This window comes from Petaurus breviceps, unplaced genomic scaffold (assembly GCF_028583685.1).
Source record: "Petaurus breviceps papuanus isolate PSGF00001 unplaced genomic scaffold, PetGlider_PUasm1.0 76, whole genome shotgun sequence".
NCBI classification, from domain to species: Eukaryota; Metazoa; Chordata; class Mammalia; order Diprotodontia; family Petauridae; genus Petaurus; species Petaurus breviceps.
The window spans coordinates 27,916,088-27,937,870 of record NW_027186473.1 but is presented as its reverse complement, the minus strand read 5'-3'; the positions used below and the strand labels follow the sequence as shown (position 1 = coordinate 27,937,870).

The window sequence follows — 21,783 nt, the reverse complement described above, 5'->3', positions numbered from 1 at the left end:
ATACCAAACAACATCTGGGTTTCAAAGCCGGGGGGCTCTGGACAACGGCTTCCCAGAATTTCATCTGATCAAATCACAGAACACTTCTCAAAGTGAGCCCCAAAACAAAGCCTCACATCAGGGCTTATATAGCCTTCTCCTGGCTCAGAGAATGTAACAACCTTATTGACCCACTGGCCAATCAAGAAGTGTCTACTGAAAAACAAGCCTCCCACCCCAGGCTCCAGGTGCACTTTAGCCTAGGGGAAGGGAAGATCTTTAAAATTTACATTCCCATTACAACTTCTGGGAAGACAAAGCTGGGAAGGTAGCTCATCCTGAAGTCTAATGGCAATGAGGTTTAGGATACATTTCAGAATAAAATCTGTATGCCTTTAAAGAAGGAAAAAGTGTTAATAATTAAATCCGGAACAAATTAAACTATTCTACATAGTCTCTAACATTAAACTTTGTACAAAGTAGGGACTTTCATACCACCTAAGTATCCTTCAATGATACTTTTTTCAATTTTTTATATTTATTTCTTTTTATTTCTCAACATTCACTTTTTAAAGATTTTGAGCTCTAAATGTTTTCCCTCCTCTCCCATAAACGTTTTCCTGTCTCTCCCCAAGTGGCATGTAATCTGATATAAACTATGCATGTACAATCCTATTAAATATAGTCCCACTTTTGTCATCCTCCATTGACACTAAAGCTATGCTGCCTATTGATTCCTTACCTAGTTAAGGCCTCTTTATTATAAAACCAAAGTCCTACTTTTGGATAAGGAATTTGGAGATTCGGTTAAATTTTAACATTTGTACTGATTCCTTTGGGAATATAAAGAGGAACTCATGATGGAAAGAAGCTAGTAGCTGGCACAGTAGGAATAACCATGAGCTCTGAGAAATGGGTTTCAGCTCTCTTGCTGCTGCAGCTCTGTTGCTTTAGATCTGGGTCCTGTGGGAAGGTCCTGGTCTGGCCAATGGAGTACAGTCATTGGATCAATGTAAAGGCCCTGTTGGATGGGCTCATTCAGAGGGGCAATGAGGTCACTGTGCTGACACCTTCAGCTACTGTTTTTATTGAACCTGGTAAATCATCACCTTTTCATGTTGAGCCTTTTACAGTGGAGAAAAATAAAGAAGAATTGGCTTTATTTTTTGAAAACTTTGTTGAATTTTGGTCTTATGAGTTGCCAAAACTTTCAGCATTTGAGTATGGTGCTGCCTTGCAAGAAATATTTGTGAATTATTCAAGACATGCAAAGCAGCAGTGTGAGAGTGCTGTTTCTAACAAAGACCTTATCAAGACATTGAAGAAAGCCAAATATGAAGTTGTTATTGCAGATACTATGTGTCCTTGTGGTGAGCTCATAGCAGAGATACTCGGAATACCCTTTGTCTATAGTCTGCGCTTCAGCATAGGCAATACCCTTGAAAAATACTGTGGAGGACTCCCATTCCCTCCTTCCTATGTGCCTGTACCCTTGACAGTATTGACTGACAAGATGACATTTATGGAACGTGTGAAAAATATGCTTTTGCTCATTTACTTTGACTTCTGGTTTCAAAATTTTGAAGTGAAGGAGTGGGATCAGTTTTACAGTGATGTCTTAGGTAAGTCTGTGGTTCCTTTGACTGCTGTGGGGGATGGATTAGAATGGGGAGAGATATGAAAAGGGGATTTCAATTTAGGGGCATTACAGTTGCTGAGATTAGAGCTGATGAGGGACTGAGCTAAAACAGTGAGTGTATGAAAAGCAAGAAATTAGTGTAAGAGGGTTTTTGAGAAGAGAGAATGGGGACATTCAAGAGATTCTGTGTGGGTTAATAAGCAAGATCTAGCCACTGATTGGCTATGTGAGGATGACTCCTTGTCATTTTGTATTACCTAGAAAAATCACCTCAATACTTTAGGCATGCAATTCAAAAGGGGTTCTGGATGAATTGGTTTGAGGGCAGTGGTAAACCCAGTGGAACAAGAAATGTGAGCCAGTACGAATATTTCCAACAACATGAGTGACAGCTATAGACATCACCTTATGCCAAAGTGAGATCAGACACCTTTTGAGATCTTTGAAAAGTATCTGAAAACTCAGTAACACTAAGCCAAATGACAGGAAATCCTGCCAGAATATCAAGTACTGCTAAAACAAATGATTATTTTTAATGAGATCATTTGGGGTGTTTAGAAAAGGCTGTTCCAATTTCTTTAAATCATTGAACCTATTATATGGCAAGTTGTAATGGTAAGGGAATTTGAAGATCTTCCCTGCCCCTTAATGGTACCCCAACAGGAGGGACTTGATTGGGGAGAGGCTTGTTTTTCAGGAAGGAGCACACATTTTGTTATTTTGTAATTAGACAGTGGGTCACAAAGTGATGTCCTCTGACCCTGAAGAAGGGTATATATACTCTGAGATGACGTTTTGCTTTGGGGCTCACTTATGGGAAGAGTTGTGTGATTTGGCCAGATGAGACTCTGGGTAGCCATTGAGGCCCCTGGCTTTGAAAACCCAGATGTTGGTGCTTCCCTCTCTGTTAACTAACTAGGTATGTATGTGTTATGGTCAGACAGCTTAGACGCCCTGTCTGTTGATCTGTTGAATTGTGTTATTTTCTCTGTCTGTATTTTTTGTCTGCTTGTAATTTCTGTTTGTATTTTCTGAAGTTCAGGGTGTTGACCTTTTCCCCTGAATTAAGTTAGTGATTGATACATATATATATATATATATATATATATATATATATACATATGTGTGCATATTTTTATATGCATATATACATATGTTTAATTAAAAGTTGTTGACCCCTTTAAAGTCGCTTTCCTTTAGTAAAGAATATCAAAGAACCTGTGCTAGCAGTCATCCTAGATATGCTAGGGTACTTGCTGTTACACAGGTCACAGTCAGTTGTCCATGAATCCAAGACAATGTGCACCATGATACTCACTAGGAAAAATATAAGACCCAGGTCTGAAAAATCACAAAGATTGTAGAGGTTAAAGAAAATCTTCCAACAGGAGCCCCTTGAATAGGATCAGAAATTGGACTCCTTCAGGTCCCAACCACAGTGAACTCAACAAGAACAGCTGAGGGATGAACGGGTGCCAACATATGAGGAGACACCCTATTTTCCAGAGCTAAGGCCTGGGAAGCAAGCTGTTTCCTGAGGTTGGCATAACAACAATCCTTTGCACTCACCCTCTAGAAAAATCATATGATATAATTATTTTGCTTTGACTAGCACCAGGTGTTGTCTGATCTTGAACTAGTTCTGTTCATGAAGCCCTGCTATGAGTCAAACTTGTCACACTGTAGCTCTTACCCCTCACTGTCAGGACTAAAACTCATTGGTATAAGTATTGAGATCTCCCCACACTGCCTCTGCCCCCCAAGCCCCCCAGTAGGGAAGGGGCATCAGTACATGTGTCTAACCTCCCTCCTATTTACAAGCTGTTTCCCTCACTTTGAAATTAAACTTCTGTTAGATTCCAGGCTCTTCTGTCTCTAGCCTGCTCTTTTCAGCTCCACCCTTACACAGGTTGGAGAGGGATCTAGTCCAGTTGACACTGGCAATTATTGGCTCAATTTTCTTAGCTACTTCTGGAAGGGCCATGCTGGCAAAACAGCTCATCCTGAAATCTAGTGGCAATGAGGTTTTGGATACATTTCACAATAAAATCTGTGTGCTTTTAAAGAAGGAAGCGGTGTAATTATTTAAATAGTGTTAATATTTAAACAGGGAGGAAATTAACATCTTCTTTTTTTAATCCCTGGTTGAAGTACTGATAGACAATAGGAACATTAAACTTTGTACAATCTGGAAACTTCCACAACAGCTAAATATCTTCCATTGATGCTAAAGGTTTGCCATCTGTTGACTCCTTACCTAGTCAAGGGCCCAATATACCATTTTAAACTAAATGTTCCCTTGTTAGATATGGAATTTAGGGATATCAGTTAAATTTTAACTTTTTTATTGGTTCCTTTGGTGATATAACATGGAACTTATGATGGAAAAAAGTAGTTTGAATAACCATGAGGTCTGAGAAATGGGTCTCAGCTCTCTTGCTGCTGCAGCTCTGTTGCTTTAGCTCTGGGTCCTGTGGGAAGGTCCTGGTATGGCCTATGGAGTATAATCACTGGCTCAATCTAAAGACCATCCTGGATGAGCTTGTACAGAGGGGCCATGAGGTGACTGTGCTGACACCTCAGCTACTGTTTTTGTTGATACTGGTCATTCTCCAGGTTTCCGTGTTGAGGTTTTTCCTGTGGAGACAAATCAAGAGGACTTGGCTTCATTTTTTGAAAAGTTGATCACTTTGGATTTATGAGTTTAGAAAACTTTCAGCATTAGAATATGGTGCAGGCATGCAAGAAGTGTATTTGATGGGTTCAAGGATGCTAAAACAGCAATGTAAAAATGTTGTTATAAACAAAGACCTTATGAAGAAATTGAAAAATTGAAAAAAAGACCTTGTGCTGAGCTCATAGCAGAGATACTTGGAATACCCTTTGTCTATAGTCTGTGCTTCAACCATTGAAAAATACTGTGGAGGACTCCCATCTCCTCCATCGTATGTGCCTATACCCTTGACAGTATTGACTGACAAGTTGACATTTATGGAGCATGTGAAAAATATGCTTCTCTTCATTTACTTTGACTTTTGGTTTCAGAATCATGAAATGCAGAATTGGGATCAGTTTTGCAGTGATGTCTTAGGTAAGCCTATAGTCTCTTTATGGTTTACAGGTCAAACCTGGTCAGTGATTCCCATGTTTATGTGTACCACTGTGAGAGAGTAGAAGTTTAATGTTGTAAGATAATTATATTGGTCATCAGCCAGTCAGATATGGAAAGTTTATGTCAAAATGATGTCATTTCCCATGAAATGTATGTAACTGAGGTATACGTTGGCCTATGTTCTAAAATTTGAATCAATAGAAAACAGGAAAAAAATCAGGTTTAATGTTTAATGGATAATGAGCCTTTTGTGTGTGTGACTCATTTTTCAGGAGAATATCGACCCTCTTTTGTGTATCTATGTGGAAATATGCTTAAGCAATATGATTGCAAACCTTATTGTTGATGATTCCTCTTTTCCCTTAAAAGTATTGCATAGTCATTTTTAATAGCTCTATGGAGGTGACTACTAGCAGCTGGATGCATTGAATCTAATAATGCCAATCCAATCTGGAACAGTCAAGGTTCTGATACAAACCATAGGTGTCATTTTTGCATCTTAGTCCTTTTTCTTTTTAGTTATGGTTATTGTGCAGGTCTAAAAGAAAAAATTGAAAAAGGGAAATAGGTTCTCCTATTCATGTTACTACCTACATTACCCAGCAGTTACCCTTTAAATTAGAGATTTCTCACCTTTTTTGTGTTATGGATTATTTGCAAATCTAGTGAAAACCATGGACTCCTTGGAATGATTTTGTTATTGCTTATAAATTCATAATCAAAGGAAATGCTAAATTTCAGTTACAGATTAGTAAAATAAAGATGCATTTTTCCCCATCTAAGTTCACAGACCTGAAATCTATTTATGCAACAATGGGGGTGCATGGATCCCAGGTTAAGAATCCCTACACTAAATTAATGATTTTGAGGCAGTCAAGTGGTGCAGTGGGTAAATCCCCAACTCTTAGAGTCTTGAAAACCTGAGTTCCGGGGGCAGAGCCAAGATGGCAGAGTAGAAGCACGAACTCCTAGTGGCTCTGGCTTCCACCTTCCCCAATCCATATAAAAAGGGGACTCTAAACAAACTTTGGAGCTGCAGAAGCCACAAAATGACAGGGAAGCTAACCCCCCGCTGAGGACAGCCCGGCAGGCTGGCAGGAATTGGCCAGCGCAGCGCTTTGGGAGCCGAACCCAGCCCCACACCTAGGCTTTAGCCCCAGGGCAGGCCTGACCAGCCCTGGCCAGAGGGACCCCAGATGATCAGCAGCTGTGGCCGTTTCCAGATTTATCAATACACAGATGTGAAGGACAAAGTGAGAGGTCAATGCAGTCTGGACTTTGGGACCCAGTAAGAGGGAGTACTTCGGCTTTTGCCCCCAGGGCGAGAAGCCCCTGAGCCGCTGGCACAGCCAGCCAGTGCCACGTGGCAGCTTCAGCTCCTGGCCTGCAGAGTATAGGGAGAACAAGCACCAGTCTGAGGGGTAACTGCTCTTGCTTTAACCTTCTTAGATCTGAATTGCAGTCTAGGGTGGAGGTCCTGGGGTGTGTGTCCAGGTTGCCAGAGCATGTGGAGACCTCAGAGAGGGCACCCATCTAAGACCTCTGGCAGCTGAGAAAACCCCAGCATTTGGGACGAAAGCTCCCCTATCTGGTGGCAGAGTCCTGCTGTGGCAAAAAGCCCAGAGGTCAAGTGACTGAGGGGCGACATGACCAGGCAAAGGAAACAAAGCAGACAGAAGATTCCAATATTACACTCCTATTTTGGGGACAAAAAGGAGCAAAGCATGGAACAGGAGGAAAACAGTGAAGTTAGAACTCCTGCACCAAAAGCTTCAAAGGAAAATACAAGCTCATTACAGGCCATAGAGGACCTTAAGAAGCAGATAACAGAAGTGGAGGAAAAATTGGGAAGAGAAATGAGAACAATGCAAGAAAATTATGAAATGAGAGTCAACAGCCTAACTGAGGAAAATAATACCTTAAAAAACAGACTGACTCAAATGGCAAAAGAGGCTCAAAAAGGCAATGAGGAGAAGAATGCCTTAAAAATTCAAATTTGCCAGATGGAAAAAGAATCTCAAAAGCTCACTGAGGAGAATCATTGCTTCAGAATTAGATTGGAGCAAATGGAAGCTAATGACTTTATGAGAAATCAAGATGCTGTTAAACAGATCCAAACAAATGAAAGAATAGAAGGCAATGTGCAATATCTCATGGGAAAAACCACTGACCTGGAAAATAGATCCAGGAGAGATAATTGAAAAATTATTGGACTACCTGAAAGCCATTATCAAAGTAAGAACCTAGAAATCATCCTCCAGGAAGTTCTCAAAGAAAACTGCCCTGATGTTTTAGTGCCAGAGGGCAAAATAGAGGTTGAAAGAATCCACCAATCACCTCCTGAAAAAGATCCCAAAAAGAAAACTCCTAGGAAGCCAGGTTCCATAATTCCCAGATTAAGGAGAGAATATTACAAGCAGCCAGGAAGAAACAATTGGAATATTGTGGAAACACAATCAGGATAACCCAGGATCTGGCAGCTTCTACATTGAGCAATTGAAAGGCTTGGAATATGATATTCTGGAGGTCAAAGGAGCTGGGATTAAAACCAAGAGTCACCTACCCAGCAAAACTAAGTATCACATTTCAGGGGAAAATATGGTCATTCAGTGGAATAGAGGACTTTCAAGCATTGTTGCTGAAAAAACCAGAGTTGAATAGAAAATTTGACATTCAGATGCAAGAAGCAAGAGAGGCATGAGAAGGTAAACAGGGAAAAGAAATCATAAAGAACTTACCAAAGCTGAACTATTAACATTCCTACATGGAAAAACAATAATTGTAACTTATGAAACCTTTCTCAGTAGTTGAAGGGAACAGAAATATATGTATATCTATATATGAGGGTATATGAATACATATGTGAATGTGTATATATATGTTTACAGGTATACATAGATAGAGGGCACAGGACAAATTTAACAGGAAGGGATGATACTTAAAAGGTGAAATTAAGAGGTGAAAGAGGAATTTAATGAGACGAGATGGGGAGAGACAGAATGGGGTTAACTATCATACAGAAGAGGCAAGGGGAAATGGTTACAATGGAGGGGAAGAATAGGAAGGCAAAAGGGAATGGGTCAACCTTATTCCCATTGAATCTGGCTTGAAGAGGGAATGAAATACACACTAAATAGGGTATCTCACCTTCCAGGAGAGTAGGGGGGAAGGGGATGAGAGGGGGGATGATGGAAGGGAGTGCAGGCTCAGGGGGAGGGAAGTTGGAAACACCCACTTTTGAAAAGCAATGGGATCAAAGTAGAAAATAGAACAAGTGGGAGGTGAGATAGGAGGGAAGGAAATATAGTCAGTCTTTTACAATATATCTACTACGTTATTGTTTTGCATTAGCCACACATGTACAACCTATACTGAACTGCTTATCTTCCCAGTAAGGGTGGGTGACAAGGAAGGAAGGGAATGAATCTGGAATTCAAAATTTTAAAATCAAATATTCAAATATATATATATATGTGTGTGTGTGTGTGTGTATATATATATATATATATATATATATATATATATATACTATTATTAATACTATTTTACATGTAATTGGGAAATAAGATATACAGGCACTGAGGCATAGAGATTCACTGGAAAAGTCGAAAGGGGTATGGGAGAGAACAGAATGGAGGAGGGGATATCCTGTGTGATGGCTATTTTGGGGCAGTGGGTAGGGGAAAAACAGGGAGAAAATTTGTAACTTAAAATCTGGTGGAAACAAATTATGTAAATCAGAAGTTAATAAAGCATTTTCAAAAAAAGAAGAAGAAATGAAAACTATTAAAAAAAAAAAGAAAACTTGAGTTCAAATCTGGCTTTAGACACCTATTACCAACTTAACCCCTGTCTGTCTCTGTTTCCTTAACTGTAAAATGAGGGTAATAATACCACCTGCCTTGGAGAATCACTGTCAGGATCAGATGAGGTTATATTTATAAAGCTCTTAGCACAGAGCCTACCTAGGATATAGTGGTGACAGAGATGGAGATACAGACTTATTCTGACCATACCAAGGAATAATAATAGTAAAAATAAATAAGTAACATTTAATATAGCACAAACTATGTTCCATATAAATTCTTCACATATATAATCTCATTTTTCCCTCACAATGACCCTGCAAGGTAGGTGCTATTATAACCCCCATTTTACAGATGAGGAAACTGAGGTAGCTGGAGATTAAGTGACTTGCCCAAGTTCATACAGCCAGTAAGTTTCTGAGGCTTCATTTGAATGTAGGTCTGATGACTCCAGTCCTGTGCTACTCTGCTGTCCCTAACAAAATAAACAGGTCATAGGAACAGAATTTGGCATTAGCTAATAAGGATTTCTAAAGGACATTCTTTGCAATACACTTTATTTCTTAGCCAGTACCAATTAGTTCTGATGATTGTTGTTTTATAATACAATTTAAGATCTGGTAAGGCAAGGATACCTTCCCTAGCATTTCTTTTCACTAATTCCCTTGATATTCTGGACTTTTGTTCTTCCAAATGAATTTTGTTTTGTTTTTTTTTTCTTACTCTAAAAAAATTTTGTTAGTTTGATTGGTTTGGCACTGGATAATTAAATTCATTTAGATAAAATTGTCATTTTAATATTAGCTTGACATACCCATGAGTAACTGATGTTTTTTCCATTATTTAGACATGACTTTATTTCTGTGAAAAGTGTTTTATAATTGTGTTCATATAATTCCTGGGTTTATTTTGGCAGATAGATTCCCAAATATTTTATATTGTCTATAATAACTTTAAATTGAATTTCTCTATCTCGTACTATTGGGCTTTGTTAGTAATATATGAAATGCTGAGGATTTTGTGGGCTTATTTTGTATCCTGCAACTTTGTTAAAGTTATTTATTATTTCAAATACTTTTGTATTTGATTCTCTAGGACTGTCTAAGTATATTATCATATCCTCTGCAAAGAGTAATAGCTTAGTTTCACCTTTACCTATTCTAATTCCTTCAACTTAGTTTCTTTTCTTATTGCTAAAGCTAATATTTCTAGTACCATATTGAATAATAGTGGTGAAAATGGATGTCCTTGTTTCACCCCCCATCTTATCGGAAATGTTTCTGGGAGCGTTCTCTTCCAGCAAGAAGTATCAATTCATTTAGATTGAAAGTGGAAGGACTGAAGTTGCAAATAAAAATAAATGTAATTAGCAAACATATCTGTATACTGATGTATGTAAATACACACGTCCATATATCCTGATGTGGATATGTTTGCTATTTAGGAAATATATGTGTATGTTTATGTATAGGTTGTTTGGGAAGTCTTAGTGAAGTTTAAAGCTATTAAGATTTAAAACCTGAGTTTTAAACTATCAAAATTTAAACCTATATTAAGATTTTTGAAGCACTTTGTACTTATGAATGTATTTGTTATATAGAAAATCCATGTTTATGTGTGAATGTATACATATATGTTTATTATTTAGAATTTTACAAGATATCCATATATATTCATATGTATAAAGAATGTGTATAGAATATATATGCATGCATGTAAAATGCATGTTATATTATTTCTATGTATATATGTTTGTGTTGGTGTATGTGTAAGTAGTATAGAAGTACACAAGAGATGTTGAAATATATTGTAGCAGTGGAGGTTTATGTCAATCATGTTGTCAAAAACTCATTTCCCAAAAAATGTAATCCTTAGAAATATTTCCTTGCTTAATGTCATACTTTTAATTGTGAAAGTGGCCTTAGGATCTGCATCTGATACTCCTACTACTTTCAGAGGAGTAGAGAGTCCATGCTTTACAGGACATGTATGGAGGATCAGCATGCTCTTGGAGTCTAATCTATATATGGAAGGAAAGATGACAGCCCAGGATAGAAAGTACTTCCACTGAAAGGATGTCCCTCAGGATGTATTACAGATTTTCACATGCTCAGGCAGTACTTACAGAAGGGATGGGGATAGTGGCAAGACCTGTGGCTTAACTAGTATAGGAAATTCCAGGAAACACCCCCTAGCAATTCCACTTCTCTGGAACTTAAAGAGTTAGAGTCACCTAGAACAAAGTGACTTCTAGGCTAAAGCACCTTGGAATGTGCAGACTATATGTGCCAAAGGAGGAGCTTGAGCATGGGGCCATGCTATCTTCAAGGCTGACTCTCTCCATAATGCTGCCTGCATAGTAAACTAGGAAAATTTGGCACTTGTCAGTCCTCAAAAAACAGGAAAAAAATGAGAAAATGAAACTAAAAGTTTCAAGGCCAGGTTGTCTTGAGTATTGGTTAACTTCTATACAAAAATACTTCCCAGCCTGTTGGAGAAGTAGGAGGGTTATTGAAGTCCATAAAGCTAGGAGAGATTCTTTACCTGGGAGAAGCTAGTGGCTTTGATTTCTCACCAGATAGAATAGACCAAGACAGGGGTGCTGAACTATGGCCTTCTAGGTACTTGGGTGCAGCCTTTTGACTGAGTGCAAGTTTTACAGGACAAATCCTTTTAAAGGGGATTTGTTCTGTGACATTTGTATTTAGACAGAGTACCTAGAGGGCAACAGATGACCTTGAAGTTCCAGTTTCCCCACCCTTGGATTGGGATTTTGGAGCAAGAATCACCATCAAACAGGAAAAAGAAAACAACTTCTTGGTGGAAGAAATGGAGATTCATAATTTCATAAGCTTTGATGCAGGCCATGTTAGCTAACAAGCCAGAACGTAGTTCTCAAAGGTAGAACCTTTTTAAAAATCTCAGCCTTTTAAGCATTTATTGCGAGATCTTCAAATTCTAGAATTGCCATACTTCTATCTCCAATTCACAAACAAGGTGTGTAATGGTGCCAATAACTACTTAAGGCTATTCAGTGTGTGCATCGATTAATAGAATGTCCTTTTCAGACCCCCTGTAATATTGTAGTGTCCACAAAAGAGGACTCCAACTCTAGAGGAGCATGACGAAAGGAGTGCCTGATGTATTAGCTCCAGGAAAGGCGGTGGGCAGACACATTAGAGCGCGAAATGTGGGCTAGTAGGGATGTTTCCAACAATGTGAGGAACAACTACAGAGACCACCCTATGTGTGAGGCCAGATAGCCTTGGGAATCATGGAAAACTGACAGAAAGCACAAAGACAAATCCCAAACATTTCTAGCAGAGCGTCAAGTACAACTAGAACAGGAGATTATTATTAGTGAGATCACTTGGAATGCTATTTCCAAATATTAGATACCAGGGTAACATCCATGAACTCAAGCCCATAATAGTCAAGAGAAGACTTAAAGGCCTTAAAGCCACAAGGATTGAAGCAATTCAAAGAAAGAGTTACCAACAAGATCTCCCCCATCAAAAATTGGCCCTTCCCAGGGCCCCAACCCTTCTAACCCAATAAAAACTACAGGGGAATATCTTAAAAATTCATCAGCAATTTTTCTCTGGCATAGCAAGAAGCCAGTGCTGGTCAGTTCCTCCATCTAGACATTCCAAGATAATGACAATCAAGGTACCTTCACCATTCATGCCCTTTCACTGTGAAATATGCTACAGTAAAAAAAAAAAAAAAGGAAATGGAGTTTTCTTTTAAACCTGAATAAGTTAAATCATTACACAGTCCCTGAAGAAGACACTTGTTTGAAGTGGCAACAAAGGTGAATGTTGACCTTTGTTTGTACTGAAGGTTTTTGTGCAATTAGCTAAGTGTCCTTTTTTGACACTAAAGTTCATGTCACGCCTTCACCTCTTGCCAAATCAGCCTCCCTTTCCCCATCAGTAACTATGACTAAGGGTTTAGCTTTTTGATAGGACTTGAGAGATCCCAATTACATTTTAACTTCTGTGTCAATTCCTTTCATGATATAACCCATAGCAGCTGAGAGGAGGAAGCCATTGGATGCAAAAAAGCCCAAGAATGAGATCTGAGAAGTGGGCTGCAGCTCTTTTGCTGCTGCAGTTGTGTTGCTTTGGCTGTGGGTCCTGTGGGAAGATCCTAGTGTGGCCTACAGAGTATAGTCACTGGATAAATATGAAGACCATCCTGGATGAGCTGGCACAGAGGGGCCATGAGGTTACTGTGCTGACATCTACAGCTTCCATTCTTGTTGATCCTTCCAAGCCATCTCCTCTCAACTTTGAGGTTTATCCTGTGTCGTTCACTAAAGAAGATGTTGTTACTTATTTTGACAAATGGATTAAGGAATGGCTGTATGAGCTGCCAAGACTCTCACCTTGGGAGTATGCAAAAAAGTTGCAAGCTGTATTTTATGAATATTCAAAGGTTATCAAGCAGCTTTGTGAGAGTGTTGTTTTGAACAAGAAACTTATGAAGACACTGAAGGAAGCCAGATATGATGTTGTAGTTTCAGATGCTCTAGGTCCTTGTGGTGAGCTCATAGCTGAGGTCCTTGGAATACCTACTGTCTATTCTCTGCGGTTCACTGCTGGCAATACCTATGAAAAATACTGTGGAGGACTCCCGTCCCCCCCTTCCTATGTGCCTGTGGTCTTGACAGAATTGACTGATAAGATGACATTCTTTGAGAGGGTGAAAAATATGCTTTTCTTCCTATATTTTGACTTTTGGTTTGAGAGTTTTGATGTGAAGGATTGGAATCAATTTTACAGTGATGTGTTAGGTAAGCCTGGGGTTACTTAATAGTTTCGATGTAGGCAGTATATAGCCACTCCACAATTGTTTATATAGCTAAAGATAAATGGCCTGATATTTAAGGTTCTGAGAATGCTTTGTTTACTTATTGCTGATAAGAAATGGAATTTGTCTTTAACAATAAATGATTTTTAACTATGATTTAGAGGTAACTGCCCTATAACTGATACTTTGTGAGGTAAAGTTTGGATCATTTAAAGCATAAAAAATAGGTTTGTAGAAATAAGACATAAATGCCATTATTTGGAGGAGGAGAGTGTTTTATTTTTTATATTGGCTATTCCTATATATGTGCCCTGAGCTCAATGTACACTGGTCACTCATGAGCCAGTGCCTTAGCTGATTGGCATGGATGCTTTGACCTTCTCAGTTTTTTACAGGCTCAAGCAGTACCTGCAAAATGGATGGGGATTGTGACAGGACCTGTGACTTCACCAGTACAGGAAACTCCAGGAAACCCCCTTTAGCAATGCCCCTTCTCTGGACCTTAAAGATTTAGAGTCACCTAGAACAAAGTGATTTCTAGGCTGAAGCAGCCTGGAATGTGAAGCCTGCCTGTGACAGAGGAGAGGCTTGAACTCAGGGCTTCCTCTCTTCAAGGCTGACTCTCTCCATATCATGTAACACTACCTACATAGTAAAGGAGGAAAATATGGCCCTTAGCAGTCCTCAAAAACCAGGAAAAAGAATGATAAAATTGATTTTACGAGCTATAAGATCAGGTCATCTTGCTTATTCTTTAGGGTTGTATGCAAAAATACTTCCCAGTCAGTTGGGAAAGTAGGAGGGTCCTTGAAGGTCATAAAGCTAGGAGAGATGCCTTACCTGGAGAAGCTAGTGGCTTAGCTTTTTCGCCTGAAGGAATAGATCAAGATTTTGGAGCGAGAATCACCATCATATAGGAAAAAGAAAATGACTCCTTGGTAGAAGAAGTATACAATCAGAATTTCATAAACTTTGAAACAGTATGTTAACTAACAACCTAGAACATGGTTCCCAAGGTTAGAACTTTCTTTTTATCCCACTCTTTGAGCATTTATTGCAGATCTTCACATTCTAGAATTGCCATGCTTCCATCTACAATTCACAAACAGAAGGTGTGGAATGGTTCCACCAACTATTTAAGGTCATTATCTGTGTGCATGAATTAATAGAATGTCCTTTTCAGACTCCCTGGCATTTTGTAGTACCCATAAAACAAGACTCCAACTCTTTAGGGGTATAGTTAAAAAGGGGTAGCTGATGTATTAGCTCCAGTGAAGGCAGAGGTCAAACCCAATGGAACAAGAATTTATGAGCTATTATGAATGTTTCCAACAATGTGAGGGAGAGCTATACAGATCACCCTATGTGTGAGGCCAGATGCCCTTTGAAATCATGGAAAATAGTCTGAAAGCTCAGTAAGACAAAGACAAACCCCAAACATTTCTGGCAGAATGTCAAATACAGCTAGAACAGGAGATTATTATTAATGAGATCACTCTGGAAGTTGGGAAGAGGCTATTCCCAAATAATCAATGCCAGGTCATAGCACATGAACTCAAGCCCATGATAATCAAGGAAAGACTATCAGGGCCAGGCCTAAAAGGCCACAAGGATTGCAGCAATAAAGAAAGAGTTTCCAGATGAAACTCTCCCATTGGCATCAGAAATTGGCCTTCAATTGGCCCCCAACCCCTCTAACCCAATACCAACTGCAGAGGGCTGTCTTCAAAGTTCATCTGCAATTTTTCACTGGCATTGCAGGGAGCCAGTGCTGGTCAATTACTCCATCTGGATATTCACAAACAAAGACAATCAGAATACCTTCACCATTCATGCCCTTTCACTTTGAAAAATGCTTCAGTAAAAAAAAGAAAAGGAAATGGAGTTATGTTTTAAAACCTAAGTAAATGAAACCATTCCACAGTCCTTGAAGAAGCCTCTTGATTGGAGTGGCAACAAAGAAGGTGATTGTTCAACTTTATTTGGACTGAAGGCTTTTGTGCAATTACCTAAATGTCCTCCTTTGACCTTAAAGTCCATGCTATACCTTAACCTCTTAACGAATCAGCCTCCTTTTCCCCATCATTAACTATGATTAAGGATTTTGCTTTTTGATAGGACTTGGCAGATCTGAATTACATTTTAACTTCTTTGTCCATTCTTTTCATGATATAAGCCATTGGACCTGGGAGGAGGAAGGTAGTGATTCTGAAAAAAACACCAGAATGAGATCTGAGAAGTGGGCTACAGCTCTTTTGCTTCTGCAGCTCTGTTGCTTTGGCTGTGGGTCCTGTGGGAAGATCCTAGTGTGGCCAACAGAGTACAGTCACTGGATGAATATAAAGACCATCCTGGATGAGCTGGCACAGAGGGGCCATGAGGTTACTGTCCTGACATCTACAGCTTTCATTCTTATTGATCCTTCCAATGTAACTCTTCTCAACTTTGAGGTTTATCCTGTGCCTTTAACTAAAGAAGATTTTCTTTCTTATTTTGACCAACGGATTGAGCAATACGTATGTGAATTGCCAAGACTTTCACCTTGGGAGTGTGCAACAAAGATGCAAGCAGTATTTTTTGAATATTCAAATGTCATTAAACAGCTTTGTGAGAGTGTTGTTTTGAACAAGAAGCTTGTGAAGACATTGAAGGAAGCCAGATATGATGTTATAGTTTCAGATGCTTTAGCTCCTTGTGGTGAGCTCATAGCTGAGGTCCTTGGAGTACCTACTGTCTATACTCTTCGTTTCACTCTTGGCAATACCTATGAAAAATACTGTGGAGGACTCCCTTCCCCCCCTTCCTATGTGCCTGTGGTCTTGACAGAATTGACTGATAAGATGACATTCTTGGAGAGGGTGAAAAATATGTGTTTCTTCCTTTATTTTGACTTTTGGTTTGAGAGTTTTGATGTGAAGTGTTGGAATCGGTTTTACCGTGATGTGTTAGGTAAGCCTGGGCTTCCTTAATGGTTTACATGTCAGGAGTATATAGCCACTCCACAATTTTTTATATGTCTAAAGACAAATGGGCTGGTGTTTAAAGTTATGAGGATTCCTTGTTTACTTGTTGCTGAAAAATAAAATTTGTCTTTAACAATATGACTTAGTTAGCTAGGAAATATAAGTAACTGCCCAATAACTGATACTTTATGAGCTAAAGTTTCAATCTTTATAGCTGAATAGCAGGTTCATAGAAATAAGATCTGAGTATCCTTGGGGACATGAGAGTAGTTGTTTGTTTTTTCTTTTAGATTTTGATGCTGAGTCTTTTTCTTTATGTAGCATAAGCTGAAAGTACAGTGGCCACTCATGAGCCAATGCATTCACTCATTGGCATGGAAGCCAATCATTTTGAAAAATCCTGTGGAGGACTCCCTTCTCCCCTTCCTATTATTACTAGAGGACAAGAATCACATAAATGAAAACTACAAGATGAGAACATCAAGGGGAGAGACAAATACATTGGAGTGACAGAACCTGCTGCAACAGAGGGTTGAAAAAGAATGCATCTTGAGATGAATTAGAAAGGCTCAGGCAGGGCTGATTCCTGGAAGGTCCTGAATGACATTTGGGAATTATATGTGATTCGACAAGACCCCAGTAGTTTGAGGTACTTCTATTTCTACAGTCACTATAAATATTGGTTTGGATCTTGCTCATCTTTCTTACCTTTTATGCAATATTCTGGATTTCCATTATCTTAATGAGAGAAAGTGATTATGCATATCCCCCTGACAAAATTTGTTTGGATGAGTTCTTTGCTTTTTCTTTTTTCCATGTGAAGTCAATGAGTATTTAGTAAACCAGGCACGGTGCTAGGTCTGGGGACACAAAGAAAGGCAAAAGCAATCTCAGTAGTCAAGGAGCTCACGGTTTAACGGGGAAGACGTGACAGGCAGACGACTGTACACATGCAGGATGGGTTGAACATAATCTCAGAGAGAGGCGCTAGCATTAAGAAGGATGAGAAAGGCTTCTTTTGAGCGCCGTGAGTCCCTAGAAATTCAGAGGCCTTCCCAGGACTCTGGATCTTCTATTAAACTTAGAGCAGGGTTTCTTTATCGATTGATACTGATAATTTTTTCAATGACTGGTTTCCTTTATTAGCCTATGTATTTTGTTTTATTTTTTTAAAACCATTCTTCTGAGCAGGGACCCACACGATATTTCACCAGACTGACAAAAGGGTTCATGACACATCCAAGGCTAAGAATCCTTGGCCTAGAAATCTGATCTGTCCATGACATGTCCTTTTTTCTTTTTCCTTTAGGGAGACCCACTACATTATGTGAAACCATGGGAAAAGCTGAAATGTGGTTGATTCGAACCTACTGGGATTTTGAATTTCCTCGTCCATACTTGCCAAATTTTGAGTTTGTTGGAGGACTCCATTGTAAGCCTGCCAAGCCTCTTCCTGAGGTAAACCTTACCATGTGGTTTTCCAAGTTTTAATACCCTACAAAGATGTCCTATTTTCTGTACACAAAGGCAAGGAGGGTTAGATAGATAACAAGTATTCTTAAATACCTACTATGTGCCAGACATTGCTTAGTGCTTTACAAATAATATCTCTTTTTATCCTCAAACTTGGAAGGTAGGACTCAGTATTATTCCTATTTTACAGTGGAGGAAACTAAAAAGCATAGAGGTAAAGTAACTTGGCCAGGGTCACACAGCTAGCAAGATCTGAGGTCAAGTTTGAACTCTGGACTTCCTGACTCTAGACCTAGTACCACCAGATGCCCCAAGGGCAGTGGCACTGAGCTGGTACTCTGGAGACCCCTGGTCTAGTTCTTCATTTGTCACCACCTCACTGTGTATTTTCAGGCATAGATTTCTGATTTTCTTTGTGCTGTGGATGCATTACAATTATGGAGACATTAGAAATAAAAGTTTAATTTCTCCCTTCTCCTAAATAGAGAAGGGAAGGTTTTGGCTTCTAGATGTGGCTAATGTGGACAGACATGACATTTTGATTGCTTTTTTTCCACAACAAGGGAAGTTTCAAAGGTTTTGGTGTAAATGGGAAGTAGAAGATTATATCAGAATTATGATGTTTTTCTAAAAGCAATAAAATAAGTGTAACCGTCATGTTTAAGTTAATAAATCAATCAAATCATCCTTCCTCATTTAAACTGTGATGAGATGCCATGCTCTGATACATTTAAATTACCCTTATTTAAATTAAATGATAAGATGCTATACTCTGACATATTTATCAGGTATTTGTCACATGTGAAAAAGACACAAACACCTCCCTACATAACATAATAATCGTAAAAAACAACAGCAAATCCTGGCATTTATATAGCCCCTACTATGTGCCAGCATCAGTGCTAAGTGCTTTACAAATATTGTCCCATTTGATTTTCACAATACCCCTGGAAGGCAGGTGCTATCACTATTCCCATTTTATAGATGGGGAAACTGAGGCAGACAGGGTTAAATGATTTGCCCAAGGTCACACAGCAAGTGTCTGAGGTTGGATTTGTAGTTAAGTCTTCCTGACTTCAGGTCTATTGTTCTACACACTACAACACTTGTCTGATTGGCTCGAAGACTTGGTCACACTCGGTGGGTCTTCTATAAAATAGAAAACCCGTTCAGAAGCCAAGACTTGAGTGTTGGTACAGAGGAAGTACCACATTTGAGGAGTAATCTCTTGAAGAGAAAGAATGCCTTGCCTTAGATCTCCTCTTGACAATTTTAGACTAGAAAAGTACTTAGTGAGCCTCAGAGGGGCCAAAGGAGTTTGGACTTTCCTTCAGTACCTGGCGGGATCCCCAGAACAAGTATTGTCAGTGTCTACATTGAGACTCAAGGACAGACTTTACAGAGATTGAAGGTTCTACAAAAAGCTCAGGGGAAAAAACAAACGAAAACCTATACCACATTTAAGCGAAACATCTTAAGGCTCCATAACCCCAAAGGATTTCCAGCATCTGTGACCACAGGAGCTCTCTTAAGTTTTAGACCACTTTCTCTTAGACCATATATATAATTGGTAGATTTTGAAGCACATGAAGAAGAGAAATGAAGTCTGGGACAGCAGACTGAGGTCAGATTGTGAAAGGCTTTGAATATCAAAATACAATATTATTTTATTTTAGAGGAACTAGGAAGCCACTTTTTCAATAGAAAAATAAGTCAAATCTCTGTTTTAGGAATATCCTAAAACTTTTGTTTTGTGGAAAATGGATTAATTAGACAGGAGAGAGACTAGAAAAGGGAACACCATCGGCAGTAGGTAAGATAGGAGGTGATAAGGACCTGAACTAGATTGGTGGATCTATGAGAGGAGAGAAGGGGGACAGATGGAAAATGTGATATAAAGCTAGAATTGAGGAGACTTGGCAACTAATCAAGTATGGGTGGGTGAGGGACAGTGAGAAATGAAGGAAAAGGGGAAGTCATTCAAAGTAGCATTTGCCCTAACTAACCTAGATTTTTTTTAAAAAACACATATACAAGAGATGGGGAGGTGGGGAGCAGGTAACAGGAAAATAGGTAAGTATAAAAGGACAGCATTTCCATGTGGGATAATATCAGAAGTATTAAAATTCGGAATGAATTGAAGTTACCCAAGAAATCTAAGAGTTAACAAAAACAGATAGAACTACTGCTTGAAGTGCATAGGACAATTATGACTGACCAAAGAGAGAAGAAAAATGCTTATTTTCCTTTTTTGTTTTGTTTTGTTTTGCTTTGCTTTTTGGAGTGGGGAATGCAGGGCAATTGGAGTTAAGTGACCGAGTCACCTCTTATTTTTAGTTTTTCTCTTATCTCTGCAAAGAAGAATGATCTTTGAAGTTTTTAAAAGCACAAAACAAATATAAGCAATAAATGTTGGTTCTGCAGAGGAAGAGATAATAATGTAAATGATTTACCCAGGGTAACATGGTTAGGAAATATCAAAGGCAGAACTTAAGCTGAAGGCTTAATTCTTTAAATGGCTCTTCCTGCTATATTCTTTCTACTGTGCCATGCTGAAATGAAAGTCACCATAAGTAGTTTTGAACTCTGCCTGTGAGAAATCTTCACAGGCATAGAAACTCTCCATCATGATTCTGACAATACTCTGTTTGACTGCTACTCCCGCAGGAACCTATAAACCTGGCCTTTTGGCCTCAACTGAGGGAGAACCATATGCTATATATAGAGTGGGTATACATAGACTATCTTCAAAGGTAAATTATCTTAAATTGTAATGCAAACCAGAAAGAGCAAAGACAGTTAAAATCCTGATCACTGTTGACTTCTAACTCCTGGCCACTTCACATATTTAAGGAAGATATATAGTGAAACTATGAAACAAGATTAATTTTATGGGCCACAAATTAACTTCAGTCTCCCTCCTCTATAGGAGCAGGTTTTTAAATTTTTTAATATATTTTTAAGTGATAAAAAATCTATCTTCTCCCTCACCTCCATTCTCCCACTATAAGAAGAAAAACAAATTCCTTGTAACAACTATGCATAGTCAAGCAAAACAAATCCCTCACGTTGGCTGTGTTCAAAAAACTATATATTTTAATCTATACCCAGAGTCTACCATATCTATGGCAGGAGGTTGGTAGTATGTCTTATCTCTTGTCCTCTGGAGTCCTGATTGGTCATTGCATTGATCAGAATACTTTGTCTTCACAAGGTTGTTATAGCATAAATTGCTTTCCTGACTCACTTTATTCTGCCACACTTCTTACAAGTCTTCCCAAATTTCTTTGAAATCAACCTCTTCATCATTTCTTATATAACAATAATACACCATTATTTACACACATACCCATAATTTATTGAGCCATTCCCCAATTTATGCTTTACCACCTTTCATGTGCAGTTCTTTTCAGAAAAGTGCTATATAGCAGGAGTTATTAACATTTTTTCATGTTGTAAGTCCTTTTGGCAGCTTGCTGAAGCCAATGAATCCCCTCTCCGAATAATGCTTTTCAATATGTAATATGCATAAATACATAAAATAAAATACATATAAAAATACATAGAGTTGCAAAGAAACCAATTTTATTGAAATATAGTTATTAGCTGAATGTTGTTACACATGTTATTAATCTCTGCTACAGGGAAAGCTGAAGCCTAGCAGGTCACCTGAGTTCAAGAATTCTTGGTGTCCATAATGTCTGGTACCAATATAGGGGAGCCACCTGGCTGCCTAAGGAACGGCAAAGTGGTCCAGGTTAGAAACAAAAAATGTCAACACTCTCATGCCCATCAGTAGTGTGATTGGCCTATTAGTGACCATTGTACTTTTGACCTGAGGAAGATAAGTAGAACTAGTTTCTTTCTCTGTATATGTGATTATCAAAATATATTTTAAAAGTCAAGTCCATAGACTCGAGGCTAAACCCCCTGCTCTGTAACCACATCTTGTTTTTAATTTTATTGTGATTGTCTTTAAAAATCATAGTTTTAGTT

General features: G+C 38.7%; 1 protein-coding gene across 4 annotated transcripts in view; it reads left to right on the top strand.

The window, feature by feature from the left end:
- The first annotated feature begins 857 nt into the window (after positions 1-857).
- Positions 858-21,783, top strand: part of LOC138175063 (UDP-glucuronosyltransferase 2A1-like) — a 30,662-nt gene continuing 9,736 nt past the window's right edge. The window contains exons 1-3 of one of the 4 annotated variants that reach the window (XM_069105354.1): positions 12,611-12,835; positions 15,802-16,300; positions 17,624-17,772. In XM_069105354.1, the coding sequence (XP_068961455.1) occupies positions 12,611-12,835; positions 15,802-16,300; positions 17,624-17,772 (873 nt within the window). Of the gene's footprint in view, positions 1,602-4,688; positions 4,710-12,610; positions 13,335-15,801; positions 16,301-17,623; positions 17,773-21,783 lie in introns of those variants that run through there. The other 3 variants (XM_069105351.1, XM_069105355.1, XM_069105352.1) reach the window with 3 other exon arrangements.